Source organism: Microcaecilia unicolor, chromosome 6 (assembly GCF_901765095.1).
Source record: "Microcaecilia unicolor chromosome 6, aMicUni1.1, whole genome shotgun sequence".
In the NCBI taxonomy this organism is placed as follows: domain Eukaryota; kingdom Metazoa; phylum Chordata; class Amphibia; order Gymnophiona; family Siphonopidae; genus Microcaecilia; species Microcaecilia unicolor.
The window spans coordinates 112,009,752-112,023,747 of NC_044036.1; the positions used below are offsets into that span (position 1 = coordinate 112,009,752).

Here is a 13,996-nt window from a genome sequence, read left to right on the forward strand (position 1 = left end):
TTTTGAGGTGGCACGTCTGGGGGCAGAGAGTGGGCGCTCTTGTACTAACTGGTTAGCAAGGCAATAGCACGTGAGCCCTTAAATAGGAAAAAGCCATTTTAATAGCTGCAGTAAAAAAATTACCTTAACTTGTAGGAAAAATCTGCACAAGGGTGACCTAAGGCCACTTTTTAATCACTGCTTAGTAAAAGGACCCCTAAGTTAGTCCAATAAAAAGGTATCAACTACAACACTGGTGGTTGCTTGTGCTAACTGCGTCATTAACAATTAATGTAGCTTAGTAAATAGAACACAGAACACAATCTGGGCTTCCTTAAACCTTCAAAAGAAACTCATTAAACCTCCCAGAAAAATTTAACACTGATTTCATGGCACATTTTCATTTAATCTCTGTGAATATAGGAACACTTTAAAGTGTCCCAAATCCCTCTCCATAACTGAACAGAAATTTGGGAGAAGATAGCTTTGCTAAATTTGACCTGCAGGTGAATGCTGAAAACGTTTGCATCCTCAGGTGCCATCATCAAAATACGAAAAATTGCTTAAGTTTTAATGTGAATGAGGAAAGCATTAAAATCTGTTATAGTATAAGGTACAGGGATCAGTGTGACACTTTCTGTAGAAACACAAAACATACTTACAGCATATGCACCTATTAAAAATGCAGCGTTTGCTCGTTTCCGCTGATCAAAGCTAGTGTAGTAAACAATTTTCTTTCTTGATAAGCTAAACGACTGTTCAAAGAAAAACAAAAATGAAGATGTCAATTCTTAATTAGGAATAAACTATATGACATTTTCATACAAAAGAAAAACAAACCCTCAGACTAAACACAATATAACAAAGGTTAACCTGGTAAAACTATAAACATGAGGTCATTCTACTATATTATACAAAAAAAAAATCCATATGAAAAGAAATCAGCCCAGGAGCTAGAACAGTGTGTCTCAACTTGAATGTCACCAAAAATTGACAAATAACAAGGGTGTACTCTCCTTAATAGCCACATGTACCTGTTGGCTAAGGAGCATAAAAGGCCAAGTACTTGAAATCTCTGTCATACTTCCAAAAGCACTTTCTTCCATTGTTTCCCCCCAGCTCTTGCAGAAAAGCAGGGAATTGCATGCTGCCCTCCCTCTCTAGCCAGTTCTGATCATTGGATAGAGAAGATGAGTCGCAAAAGGAGAATGGCAAAAGATGGGAGGAGATCTGAGAGGGGAAAAGACAGGAAGCAAACCTAGGGGGAGGGGCTACTGAAAGAGAGGATGTATTTGAGATGAGTTTGTGAGAAGGGACAGCTACATCAGAGAGGCACCCCTGTTCCTGTGATGGTCTCCTGTGCAGTGTCACACACGTGAGCCTCATATGGTGTTTCATGAAAAGAAAAAAAGTTAAGAACAAAATGTTCTACAATCATACAGTAGATACTACAGACTCTTACTACAAGACTGCTGTATATCCAAGCACACATGAATTAACATGGGATGCATAAGAAACATATGGAAGTTGGTTAGAAAACCATCTCCCTGACTGGGAATTCTAGAAACCATCATTTTCTCTCCATCACCAACTTCAAACTTCAATACTATTGATCACATCACATGCAGTCTAAGGGGAGCAAACTGGAAACTGTACAAAGCAGATCGTTGATAAACCAAAAGGATATTTATTGATATAGTAAAAATAAAAATAAAATATGCATACAATAGATAGCCCGACACAGGCCGTGTTTCGCCCAACTGGGCTGCTTCAGGGGCTAGGAAATTATATAAATTCATAAAAACAACATTAGAATTGATAAGGCATTAAATGCCTTATCAATTCTAATGTTGTTTTTATGAATTTATATAATTTGTATGATATCTTTTTACAATATTACTGTCATATGATTTTTATTTATATATTTATTTATCTATTATTATTTCCTAGCCCCTGAAGCAGCCCAGTTGGGCGAAACACAGCCTGTGTCGGGCTATCTATTGTATGCATATTTTATTTTTATTTTTACTATATCAATAAATATCCTTTTGGTTTATCAACGATCTGCTTTGTACAGTTTCCACCTTGGAGTTTGCAGATCGTCTGCCCCTTTGTTGTCTAAGGGGAGCATGCAGTTATTCTTTGCAAATCAATATGAACTCATAAGGTACACCATAACTATTCAAAACTACTAGCCAGAGGCACAAAGTAAGCTTGATTTTATTTTTAAAATGGCACAAAATCTGTCGTCAAACAAGACTTCTCACAGTTTCAGAGGTTCTTTTATCTCACGTATAAGAATGAAAAATGATATGCCCTTGAATGCAAGGGTATAGAAGCAGTAAAAGGTAGGCCTACGGCACACAACAAAAGCTCCACTATGTACACAAACAAACCAATGGTATCTCTTCTGATGGAAACAAAATCCCTTCCAATCACAACATGGGTTCCTACAGAACAAAGCCTGTCAAATGTACCTTGGTTTCATAGAGGTGTATTTCCAAAGCACTTAGCCTTACAAAGTTCCATAAGTTACTATGGAACTTTGTAAGTCTAAGTGCTTTGAACATGAGCCCCACAGTGTCAGAAAAATTTATTCTGGAAAACAGCCCCAAACCACCACACTCACTTCACTTGGGACCTAAGATGATATGGAAGTGGCTGGCTAACACATGTAGGCCCTACTCCTGATGTTACATTCTTATACCCAAAAACACCAAATATTGCAAGGGCAAACAATGATAAACCTGCACAACCAAAATTAAAGTAAGGTCAACATTTGATTGGGAAGGGGTTATGTTGGAAATATAAATATTAAATAAAATGAGCCTCAATCGTGCAGGGCAAGATTATACACAATAATCAAATCAACACGGAAATCTCATCACTGGCTCCCCCAAAACCCAAGGAAAAAAAAATCAGTGAAAAAAATCCAGAAAATTAGCGAAACCACTTCTTCAAAAAAAAAAAAAAAAAGACCGAGCAAAATAATACAACTTAATCCCAACTCCAGGTGGAGAAGCTTGGCGCTGTGGTAGCTGTGATACATTGACACCACGGATTGGAGCATTTTGGACCGATCGAGGGTTTGGAGCAGTTGGAATGCCCAGCCAAGATCATCTTGCAATCTCAGATAAGTGTCTGGTCAACGTCCATGCTTGGACATTCAACTATAGTGTTGTTTTGTTTTGAGATTTTGAAAACTCTTTTGTGCTTTATCTTCAAATATTATTTTTAATTTGTAGTGGGGTTAAGTTGTTGTAATATTTTGCTCAGAGTCCGGATTGTTTTTTTGGGGGTGGGGGGGGGTTGTTTTTTGAAGCAGTGGTTTTCTCTAATTTTTTTTGGAGTTTTTTCACTGCTGTTTTTTGGAGGATTTGGGGAGAGCCAATGATGAGATGTCCATTAAAGGGTATGTGTTGATTTGATTATTGTATATAATTTTGCCCTGGATGACCTAGGCTCGTTTTATTTAATATTTATATTTACAACATAACCCCTTCCCAATCAAATGTTGGCCTTACTTTAATTTTGGTTGCACAGGTTTAACATTTTTATACCCTCCATGATACAGAAATTAACCCATACCAAGAAGTTTGATAAACTCAATATAGAAAATTACACCTTGCATATCACATGGATTGAAAGGTTTCTCACAGGGTGTACTTAGACTACCATTGCTCTAAAAGAAGAGTGGCTGCATGGTGCAAAAGTTTTGGTTCAACAATTTGTGCTTCTTGTATCTAACAGCATATGCTGGGCAAAAGAGGGCAGCTTATTTTTTCTTTCAATGGACTTCCAAGTATCATGATATTAGAAAAATCTTTCCAACTACATGGAATTAACTTGCATGTACTGTTATTATATGGCAACACTGAAACCCAGTTAATGATACTCCTGAAATGTCTGGTACAGAGACTAAAATCAAGCCTCTTGGCTTTCTGATATATTAGCTTAAACTGTGTGTTTTTTTCAGAAGACAGCAGGCACTTACATGCACTTTGGATTTCTCACATGCTTGTCCCTTATTGCGTTTACAAGTGGTTGGTTCAAATGGGAATTTAAACATTTATTATTTTGTATTCATTTTGGATTTACCATATTTTTGGAAAAATTCCCCCAAGGCAGTGTACAATAAGTATAACCTGGACAAACAAACAAACACAGTAAACTATTCAAATATAAAATATTCAAACAGTACACATTCCAGTATAGTATATTACTTACAATGTCAACACAATACACATCAAACCTTACAGCGAAGGGGACAAGTAGAGATAGAGCATACATACAGTTAAGACAGATAAGGGTGAACAAGAAAAACACTATACGTGCAGTCAGAAAAGGTGCATGCAACTGATCTCAGCTAAAGTGTGTGGTGAGCAAGTTCTGCTGCAGTACATGCAGCCGACATTAGTCCTTGTTTATGACTAGATAGTTAGTTGCCTCTTCCATTAAAGGAACTGGAGAAGAGACCGGCTTTTGCTTGCTTCCTAAAGAAGAGAGAGTCTTGTGTTAGGTGGAACCTTTCTAGGAATACATTCCAAAAACTTAAGGGTTCACTGGTGCATGTTGCATCACATAATTTTTGTTTGAGAGGATGTGGTTAGGGATGCTCCTGGGAGGAGAGATCTTGGAACTGCATAGAGGGAGATTTTGTTCAAGCACTCTGGTCCAGTTCCTTTAATCTACATGTTCACACTTTAAGGGGGTCTTTTACTAAGCCGCGCTAAAAATAGGCGCGCACTAATCACTAAAGACGCCAATGTATTCCTATGGGAAATCAGTTGTCTTAAAGTTCTGAAGAGTTGCATACTCCTTAACCTTATAAGGCAGCTATCCAACTGCTTTTTAGCACTCTTTTAAATAATGCTTTTTGTTGCTGCTTTTGAGGGGAATTTTTTTGTTTGTTTGTTTTTTTGTTTGGTTTTTCAGGGGCAGCTTTTAATTTATTAACCAAAATTATCACAGAGCTGGTGCTATAGAGACCAGCCTCAGCACCATGATTCAGAAGATCTGGATTACAGTCTCCAGTCCAATTTGACAAACTGCACACCAATATGCTGTAGAAGTTGTATTCTTCAGCACCAAAAAGCAGAAAAGTTAAGTTATGACTACTGCAGAGACTTCTACTGGCAGAAGACGACCTTGGCATGTTTAGCCTTGGAATACATTCCAGCACTGGCATTTGAGGTAGTTAGAGCCAGACTAATGTGCACAGAATGTTCAGATGGCTCTAGCACAGGAAACAATATGCACGCCAAAGATGGCTGCAAATTATGTTTAAATACACTCAAACGGATGTTAATGAAGTCAATTGGTATTCCCTCCCAATGTTCAGAGAACAGCGCAGAAACAAATGCTGTGTTTAACACTGTAAAATTATCGCCAGCTTGGGGATGGCGTTCAATGTTTTGAAGAGAGGATTTCTTCAGAATTTCTCACTTAAAATTACCGGTTTTATCTTCTTTGAGAGCAGAAAGATGCCCATGCAGGCTATAAATACTAACAGTGAGAAACAAATGTGTGCAAGTGCAAGCACACATCGGTGCCTGTTTTTCTGTGCTTAAATATAAGCCTTTCAAATGAAAACAATTTTTGACCAGCTTATATTTAAAAGTGCTGAAGAATGGCACACCAGTGCTTTCTTGTACTTCCGTACTTGCCTGGGCATTCACACAAGAGCTGCGTTTACTCTGAACCTCTTTTGCGCATATACCAGACTCATTCCTCCCCCTTGCTTTTGGTTTCATAGTGCGCATATAATTTGAGAATTAGACAGCTAGGCTTCTGCACTGTTCTGGCAGTATGGGGTGAGTGCTGTTGGCTTTAGCGACAGAGTTTTGGTTTCATAGTGCACATATAACTTGAACACCATTTCCTTTGAGAATTAGAGAGCTAGGCTTCTGCACTGTTCTGGCAGTATGGGGTGAGTGCTGTTGGCTTTAGCGACGGAGTTTTGGTTTCATAGTGCACATATAACTTGAACACCATTTCCTTTGAGAATTAGAGAGCTAGGCTTCTGCACTGTTCTGGCAGTATGGGGTGAGTGCTGTTGGCTTTAGCGACGGAGTTTTGAGAATTGGCTCCCAAGAGACCTTAAAATCATGATAATACTGTCAACAGAGAGGGGATAAATAAAGTGAGGAAAGTTTAAGGGAAAATACTCAAATAAGGAATATTTCTGTATGCTCCTATATCAATAAAAAGCAACGCATTAACTGTATGAACAAAAGAGAAATCTAGCAAAAGATGAGGAGTGTACTAGAATGTTACAAACATTTAATTCAGAAGCAGCAAAATAAGTTCCAGGAAGAAATCAATTACCTACAGCAATTCCCAGAAAAGACTTGAATATACACAATACAGTCTGCACCATTGTGTTTATAATGATGTAGATGTGCGCTATTCATAGATGGAGCTACAGTAGCGATCACTGTTAGTATTTCAGATGCAAAGTGGGCCAAATTTCAGGCTTTTAATACCACATTGTCAGAATTTGCTCCCGAGACTTGTCACAAAAGAGCAGAGAATGAATGGACCTCACTGATCCAACCTTTCAGGGACTAGATTCTTACTTAGAAAAGAATCTAGTCTCTGACATCTTAGACAAAATGGGATGATTGCTGTATTAGTCCACTTTAATAGTAATAAATAAAAAAGGTGGTATCTTCTTTTTTTTTTTTTTTGAAGTGGACTAACAATACATTTTTTGACTAGCTTTCTAACGCAATACCACCTTTTTTTTCTGACCTAAAGAAGGTGGCATTGCCTTTGAAAACTAGTCAAAAAGGAGAAATTTGGTCTTACCTGCTAATTTTCTTTCCTTTAGGCCCTCCATACCAGTCCAGACACAGACGCTTGGGTTATGCATGCCTACCAGCAGATGGAGACTAACACCACCTAACTTTAAAAACTAGTATAATCAACCTGTGCAGATGCCATCCAGCCAGTACTGAAGTCACCAAGCAAAAGAGCACTAACTCCCCATGGCTGTTCTCTGTACACATGCAACTACATTCAACTTTTCCAGGTTGTGTCCCGCCTTTTTTGTGAGTCTTCCTTTTGATTATTACAATCGCAAGTTAAAGACTTTTTTAAGGATGGGCAATTAACACGTTAACATTTTAAACACAAGCCATATATTTTAACGAGGACCAATTTAATTTATTTTTTTAATGCCAACACGCTGACCCAAGACCCCCCTCTTAATTCTACAGCAGGTCTCCTTTTCTCCTTCCTCAGAGCTCCTTATCTATCCCTGAATGGCTGGGATCCACAGATATTTGAGCCACTGCGGTCCAGGAAATTGGGCAAGTCTCACTGAAAAGCATAGAGCCCTGAAAAGGCAGGGAACAGAGCTCAGACTTGGAGGTCAAGTCCGCCACCCAACCACAAAGCCAGAGGACTCACCTGGCTGCTACCAATAGGGTTATATTCTTTGCTGAGGCTCTCAAAGGATCATAGAGGACATCTGCCACGAAAGAAGCGCCTATCTCAATCTTCACTTCTTCTGTGGTCAGCAAGGCTGGTCCGAGATAGGGGCCATCAAGAATTCGCTTGGCCCAGCAAAAATAGGCTCTGGCCACCAGACCACTGTAAACTGATGCCTGCAACGCCAGAGCCAAGAGGTCAAAGCTATGCTTTAAAAGAATTTCCATCTTGCGATCTTGATCTCGGAGGGCCACACCTCCATCCACTGGAGTAGTCATTTTCTTCTTCATGGCAGTGACCAGAGCATCCACTGTAGGAGACTTAAATGATTGCTCATCATCCTCTGGAAGACAGTACAGCTTAGCCATTGCCCTGGCTACCTGACAAGGAGTGTCTGGTGAAGTCTACTCTACACGAATCATTACCCTGATGTCTTCATTCATGGGAAAAGTCTTCAACAGCCTCTGAATGTCCTTCACCAAGTGATCTACTTTCTTGTCACTGCCTTCCTATGGGACCTCGTTCTTTGCAAGATTTAAAACTGTACAAACTTGAACTATAAGCTCATTGATATGACACGGATGAGCACACGGTCTTCCCCCAGAAGCAACTGGTACTCTCCAGATTTGGGAAGGAGAAGATCGTCCTCCGCCTGACTGAATTCTGGGTCCGAGCCCAGAGAAGACGAGTCCTCAATTCTTCTGCGCAATCCAATCTAGGCTGCCAGAGGGTGGTGGTTAATGAGATTCATTTGGAGGAAGGAAAGGTGAGTAGTGGAGTGCCTCAAGGATCAGTGCTGGGGCTGATTTTGTTCAATATATTTGTGAGTGACATTGCAAAGATTATAACAGAGTGGACACTCCGGAAAGAGTGCAAAACATGAAAAAGGATCTCAAATAGTTTGAAGAATGGTCTGTTTGGCAATTAAAATTCAATGCTAAGAACTGCAAAATGATGCACTTAGGGAGTAGAAATCCAAGGGAGACATATGTGCTAGGTGGTGAGAAGCTGATACTCACAGACAGGGAGAGGGATCTTGGGGTGATGGTATCTGAGGATCTGAAGGTGACAAAACAGTGTGACAAGGCGGTGGCCATAGCCAGAAAGATGCAAGGCTGTATAGGGAGAGGTATAAAGGGGGTGTTGATGCCCCTGTAAAAGTCACTGGTGAGGCCCCACCTGGAGTATTGTGTTCAGTTTTGGAGGCTGTATCTTGCTAAAGATGCAAGACTTGAAGTGGTCCAGAGGAAGGCAACAAGAATGATATGGGGCTTAAGCCATAAGCCAAAGGACATATGAGAAAAGACTGGAAGACCTGAATATGCATACCCTAGAGGAGAGGAGGAACAGGGGATACAGATGTTTAAATACTTGAAAGGTATTAATATAGAAACAAATATTTTCCAGAGAAGGGAAAATGGTAAAAGTAGAGGATATAAACTGAGGTTGTGGAGTGATAGACTTAGGAGTAATGTCAGAAAATTATTTTTCATGGAGAGGGTGATGGATGCCTGGAAGGAGGTCGTGGAAAAGAAAAACTGTGGCGGAATTCAAAAAGGCGTGGGATGAACACAGAGGATCTCTAATTAGAAAATGAATGATATAAAAAAACATAACTTAAAGGGTTGCATTTGTGTTTGCATGTCAAGTGGTGCTTAGATGGCGACTCTGGCTGCATCAACTAAGGCTGGTGCTGGGCTGCCTTATACGGTCTGAGTCCTACATATGGCGATCCGGTTTAGGATGGGCTGGTGAGAGCTTCAACGGAAATTCCGGTGGTTTGGAACATGAAGATAGTGCCAGGCAGGCTTTTGCTGCCTTTGCTCGCAAACGGTAAGCCGGATTTGGAGTGGGCTTTGACGGCACCTCCAGGAGTAGGAACATAAAGACAGATTTCTATGGACTTCTATGCTCTATGTTCCAGAAACATCAAAAGAAAGACCATAATCAAGTATATAATATGTTCATTGTTCATTTAAATCTTGAAATGAATGTGACTGTTGGGCAGACTGGATAGATCATTCAGGTCTTTATCTGCCATCACTTACTATGTTACTGGGACCTGACTAGGCAGAGGCCTATCTGCCCCAGCTGGTTCTCTGTCATCCAGGTGCAGAACACAGCCCAGACCAACTCAGTCCCCCACCTCCCCCCCAAAAAAGGCAGCAAGGTAACCAGATAGGACACTCCAGGAATAGGATTCTCCATGACAGCAAGGTAACCAGATAGGACTCTCCATGACTAAACACAGCAGAGCAGCCAATGTGGAGGCAGCATTTGTAATGGTTGTGGTTCCTACCAAAACAGGCCCCAACACTGAGGAAACCTTCTCCTTACTAAGCGCTGCTGTGGTCTCACCTGCTGTCTGCTTTCTGGGTTGTTTCCTCTGGTGCTGCCAAAGTTAACAGGTTGGCCTGCGCACAAAATCTTAATGGCTCCATGGGAGTTCAATCCCCCATGGCTGCAAGATTTACACTGCTGAAGCTTCTCAGCACTCATCCTATATCAGGAATGGGACCCCACGACCAAGCTGCAACTGAATAACAAATGCTGTGGAGGACTGATGTTAGTCCAGCAAGGTACAATCACCAAGGTTCTGAAGCACAAGTTAAGAACCGCCATTTATTTTTTAAACTGGTGCTGTCAGTTGAAATTAAAAAAAAAAAAAAAGAAAAAAGTGGGGGGGTACTCAAGGTTTCCACTACAGGAAATGGAGCTGAAATACACCGGTCTTCCCAGCAGGAAGACTGGGGGGAGTGGGGAGACATGCCAACTGGGTGCAACATACCCAGGGTAAATATAGCCTCAATAGACCTGCAGATACACTGAAAAAAAGAATAGCTGGCTAAACACATATTTTTAAGCAACAGTAAAGTAAACCCAAGAAGGCTAAGGAAATGGAAATTCTAAAGCCCCTGCCCCCAGGTTACCTTCCCCCCTCAGGCCTACCATGCAGACTGCAAAGGTTGTACATCCACTATCTGCTGGAAACGGAGAACAAAATTGGCTGGATGGCAACTGCACAGATCTATTATACTAGTTTTAAAATTTAGGAGTTCTCCCACTCCACCTGCTGGTGTGTATAAACCAAGTGTCAGCGTCTGGACTGGTCTTACAAAGAATGTATTGCTAGTTCAATTCTTTTTTTTTAAGGCATTTTTTTTATTACCTCATAAGAGACCATTTATATTGTGTGCCAGTTCCAAATTAAGGAAAACAATTCAAAATATGAAGAGTGCAGTGTAGTAATATAATGTCACTGAAGCATTTCTAACTAGCTATGCAGAAATACTACTTTAAATAGAGTATTGTCAGGGTTATCACACAGAACAGCAAGTCATTCAGTTGCACATGCAGGAGGTGAGACAGAAAACAAGAGGGATGGAGAAAGGAAGAGGGATAAGGAATTTTTAAGCAAAGCTATGCCATAAATTTTTGGTGTAACATTTTTATAACACCTGTAGGCCTAGGTTTGAGTTTACTTTAACAGTTAAAATGATGCCTAGAAGTGAAAGGCAAAAGAAAAAAAAATAAATTTATCCAATTAAACTCATACTGGGAGAAAAGGAAATAAAATATTAAAGTGTGTGGGGTGGTGGTGGGGGGGGGGGAGGTTCACAGGCCACAGTTTGAAGGAAGAAAAAAAAGAATTAAACAGTGGGCCTGCCTTATAAAAATGCAGTCTGAAAGTCCTGGAACTGCTAAACCTTTACTGTAGTGATAAAAGCAAGGCGCAGTGCCCCCCCCCCCCCCCCCCTCCACCGGGTGCACGGAGCCACCACTAACATGGCGCCGTGCCCCGATGGGGCATGCGCGAAGATCCCAGGGGGGTGCGAGCAGGGTGCGGTGGGAATTTTCCCGCCGCGTGGCAGCACCCCGCTGGGGTGGGTGAGGAGAAAAAGGGGTTTATAACCCCAACACAGAGCCCGGAAGTCCTCTTCTGGGAGTAACTGCTAGCAATACACACAATCGGTAAAGGAGGAGTGAAATGTAGGTGTACCTCAAAAGTAAAGGGCCATGCTGCAAACCAGAGCCTGCAAGTCACTCAACCAAAGCCCAAGGCAGACCTACTTGCCATAATACAGGCCCAGCAGGATATTGACAGTGTGTGACCATTGTATGCATTCCATTCAAACCCCATGCATCTCACACAGCGGGCAGGCCCTAAGGTGTAAATCTCAAAACAAAGTTAAAGAGCTTCATCAAAGCAGAAAAAATATAAAAGCGCAAAAAAGCTTTATGTATGCTTCAAGGTGGTTTTGATTTTTCCCTTTTCTGCTATAAACTATGTAGTTGCAGCAGGAAGTATATCATGTCCACTACAACTGCTGGTCACAACAGCACAAAAGACAAAAAGTAAAGCAGGCAGGACATGCCCGTGCTTTTACCTCCAACTTGCTTAGCAAAGGGATAGCTTCAAAACATGTCTTTGGCTATACAAAACAAGAAAGCTTTTATTTTCTTAGCTGACATCAAAATGTTACCACGCTCATTCAGTTCTACAGCCCACTGCAGCAGTACATTTTCTCCACAACACCTTTCAGCTTCACAGAAGTCCAGCTGTTCAGGTTTGCTTGCACCTGAATGCTCAAGTATCACAAATCCCTTTCATCCAAAACTTGCATTTGCCAAGACAATCTTACACAGGCATGCCCTTGAAATGTTTTATCCATTATTTCCATAGTTACTTTGGTATAACTACCATTTACACAGCAGATTACCACATCATCATACTGCCCCTGTGTAGGCTGTGGGAGAAAGACAACTAAAAAAAAAAAAACAAACCCGCCTGAAGGAATTTGTGGCATGTTCAATACTGTAAGGATTTAAGTACAGTTAATTATACCTTCCTGTATCAATAAATCTGTCACCAAATGGACAGGTTAATCCAATTCTTCCCAGGAATAACACCCCCCTCACTCCCCCGATATTCAGCCAGCGGCAGACAGCACTTTTGCTGTCTGCTTCCGGCATAAAACCCGGATATTCAAAGCTGGAGTGTTTCAGGCAACCAGCACTGAATATTTGGTTTCATTTTTAACCGTAGCAATTTAACCGGTTAAGCCGATATTCAGCACTAACCATTTAAGTGCTTAGCGGTTAAAGATAGGCCACAAAAATAGCAGGCCTATTTTAACTGCTAAACATAGCCAGTTTGGTGCTGAATGTCCGCACCTAACCAGCTATGTCGCACAATATAGACGGTTAGTGGCTAGCCGTGGATATTCACTATTTAGCAGCCAGGAGCTATTTCTGGCCGGTTAAATAGTTTCGAATATCAGGCCCAAAAAGACCAGTTTTAACTCCACAAGAAACAGATGGAATTTGACTCTCAGCTATTTCTCATGAATTCATATTACTCTATTTGACTTTTATGAAGCCTGTTTAAGTGTGGTAAGTACATTAATAGCCAAAATTAAGGCTGTTCAATAACTGTTGCTCTAACTATCATTGCCCAGACACTGAACGATCCTCTTGAGCCACAGAGAATATTATCAGATTTTTTTTTTATGTAAATTGGCTCAGTTGGTCATTCGTAAAACTTATTTTTGGTTTTGGGACAATTTTTATGAGCAGCTACAGGGGGTGGCAGTAGCTACTCTTTTTGTGGCTAAATTTGAAGAATTCTTATATGGTTCTCAATGGTTTCAACATATTGTTTTTTTTTGAAACATTTCTTGGATGATATACTGTTTATTTGAAAAGGCACTGTGGATGCCCTCCATCAGTTTCATGATTGGTTGAATTCACTGAATCCCTATTTGCAATTCATTTTGACATTTGATATGAATTCTGTTGATTTTTTGGATGTTCATATCTATAAAAATGAGAGGTTACGTACTACATTGTATAGGAAACCTACAGCTAGGAACACTTTTCTTCACTTTAATAGTTTCTACCCTTACACTCTAAGTATGAGCTTACCAATTAGTCAATTCTTAAAGGTTCGTCGTATTTGTTCGACAGAATCTGAATTTTTATTACATGCTAGGGAATTTTACCCACAGGTATTAGCTTGAAGCTATCCAAAGTCTGTCATTAAGAAAGCCTTTCTTTGAGCCAAGTTTGCACAGAGGGAGAAGCTGCTTTTAGTGGCCACGTTCCCTTTAAGAGTTATATTACTTCAGTAGCAGCATTGCTGTTTTGTCCCCTCATGACTGATTTCAAGATAAACCTGCGATTGCGTATAAGAGGGGAAAGACCTTTGGAGAAATGCTGACTTATGAAAAGTTGGATTACGAACCTGATCAACTTGCGAATGTGCTACAAGGACATGTTAGGTGTGGACAGTGTCAATGGTGTGAATCCACCATAAAAGGTTTAGAATGGAATGTCCCTCGTACTGGCCAAAAGTTGTTGGCTCATCATATTACTTCTTGTGATTCTGATAACATCATATATGTCATACAATGCCCTTGTGAGCGTCTATATGTGGAGTTTTTTTAATGCTGGGAAAGGAATGGCCCCTGTAACCTGGGTCAGCTGTAGCACCAAAAGAATCTGCTTAGCTTTGAGGCCTTGAAGCAGCAATATCCTGAGGGCTAAGGAACATTACTGCTACCTTCAACACTGGCATTTTCTT

General features: G+C 40.6%; 1 protein-coding gene across 3 annotated transcripts in view; it reads right to left on the bottom strand.

Annotated features, from left to right (window-relative positions):
• The window catches only part of CDC14A (cell division cycle 14A), a 282,800-nt gene that overhangs the window by 217,693 nt on the left and 51,111 nt on the right, over positions 1 to 13,996 (bottom strand). For 2 of the 3 annotated variants that reach the window (XM_030205745.1, XM_030205743.1), the window contains exons 4-5: positions 11,802 to 11,846; positions 642 to 734 (exon numbers count right to left, since the gene is read on the bottom strand). In XM_030205745.1, the coding sequence (XP_030061605.1) occupies positions 642 to 734; positions 11,802 to 11,846 (138 nt within the window). The remainder of the gene's footprint in view (positions 1 to 641; positions 735 to 11,801; positions 11,847 to 13,996) is intronic. The other variant, XM_030205744.1, reaches the window with a different exon arrangement.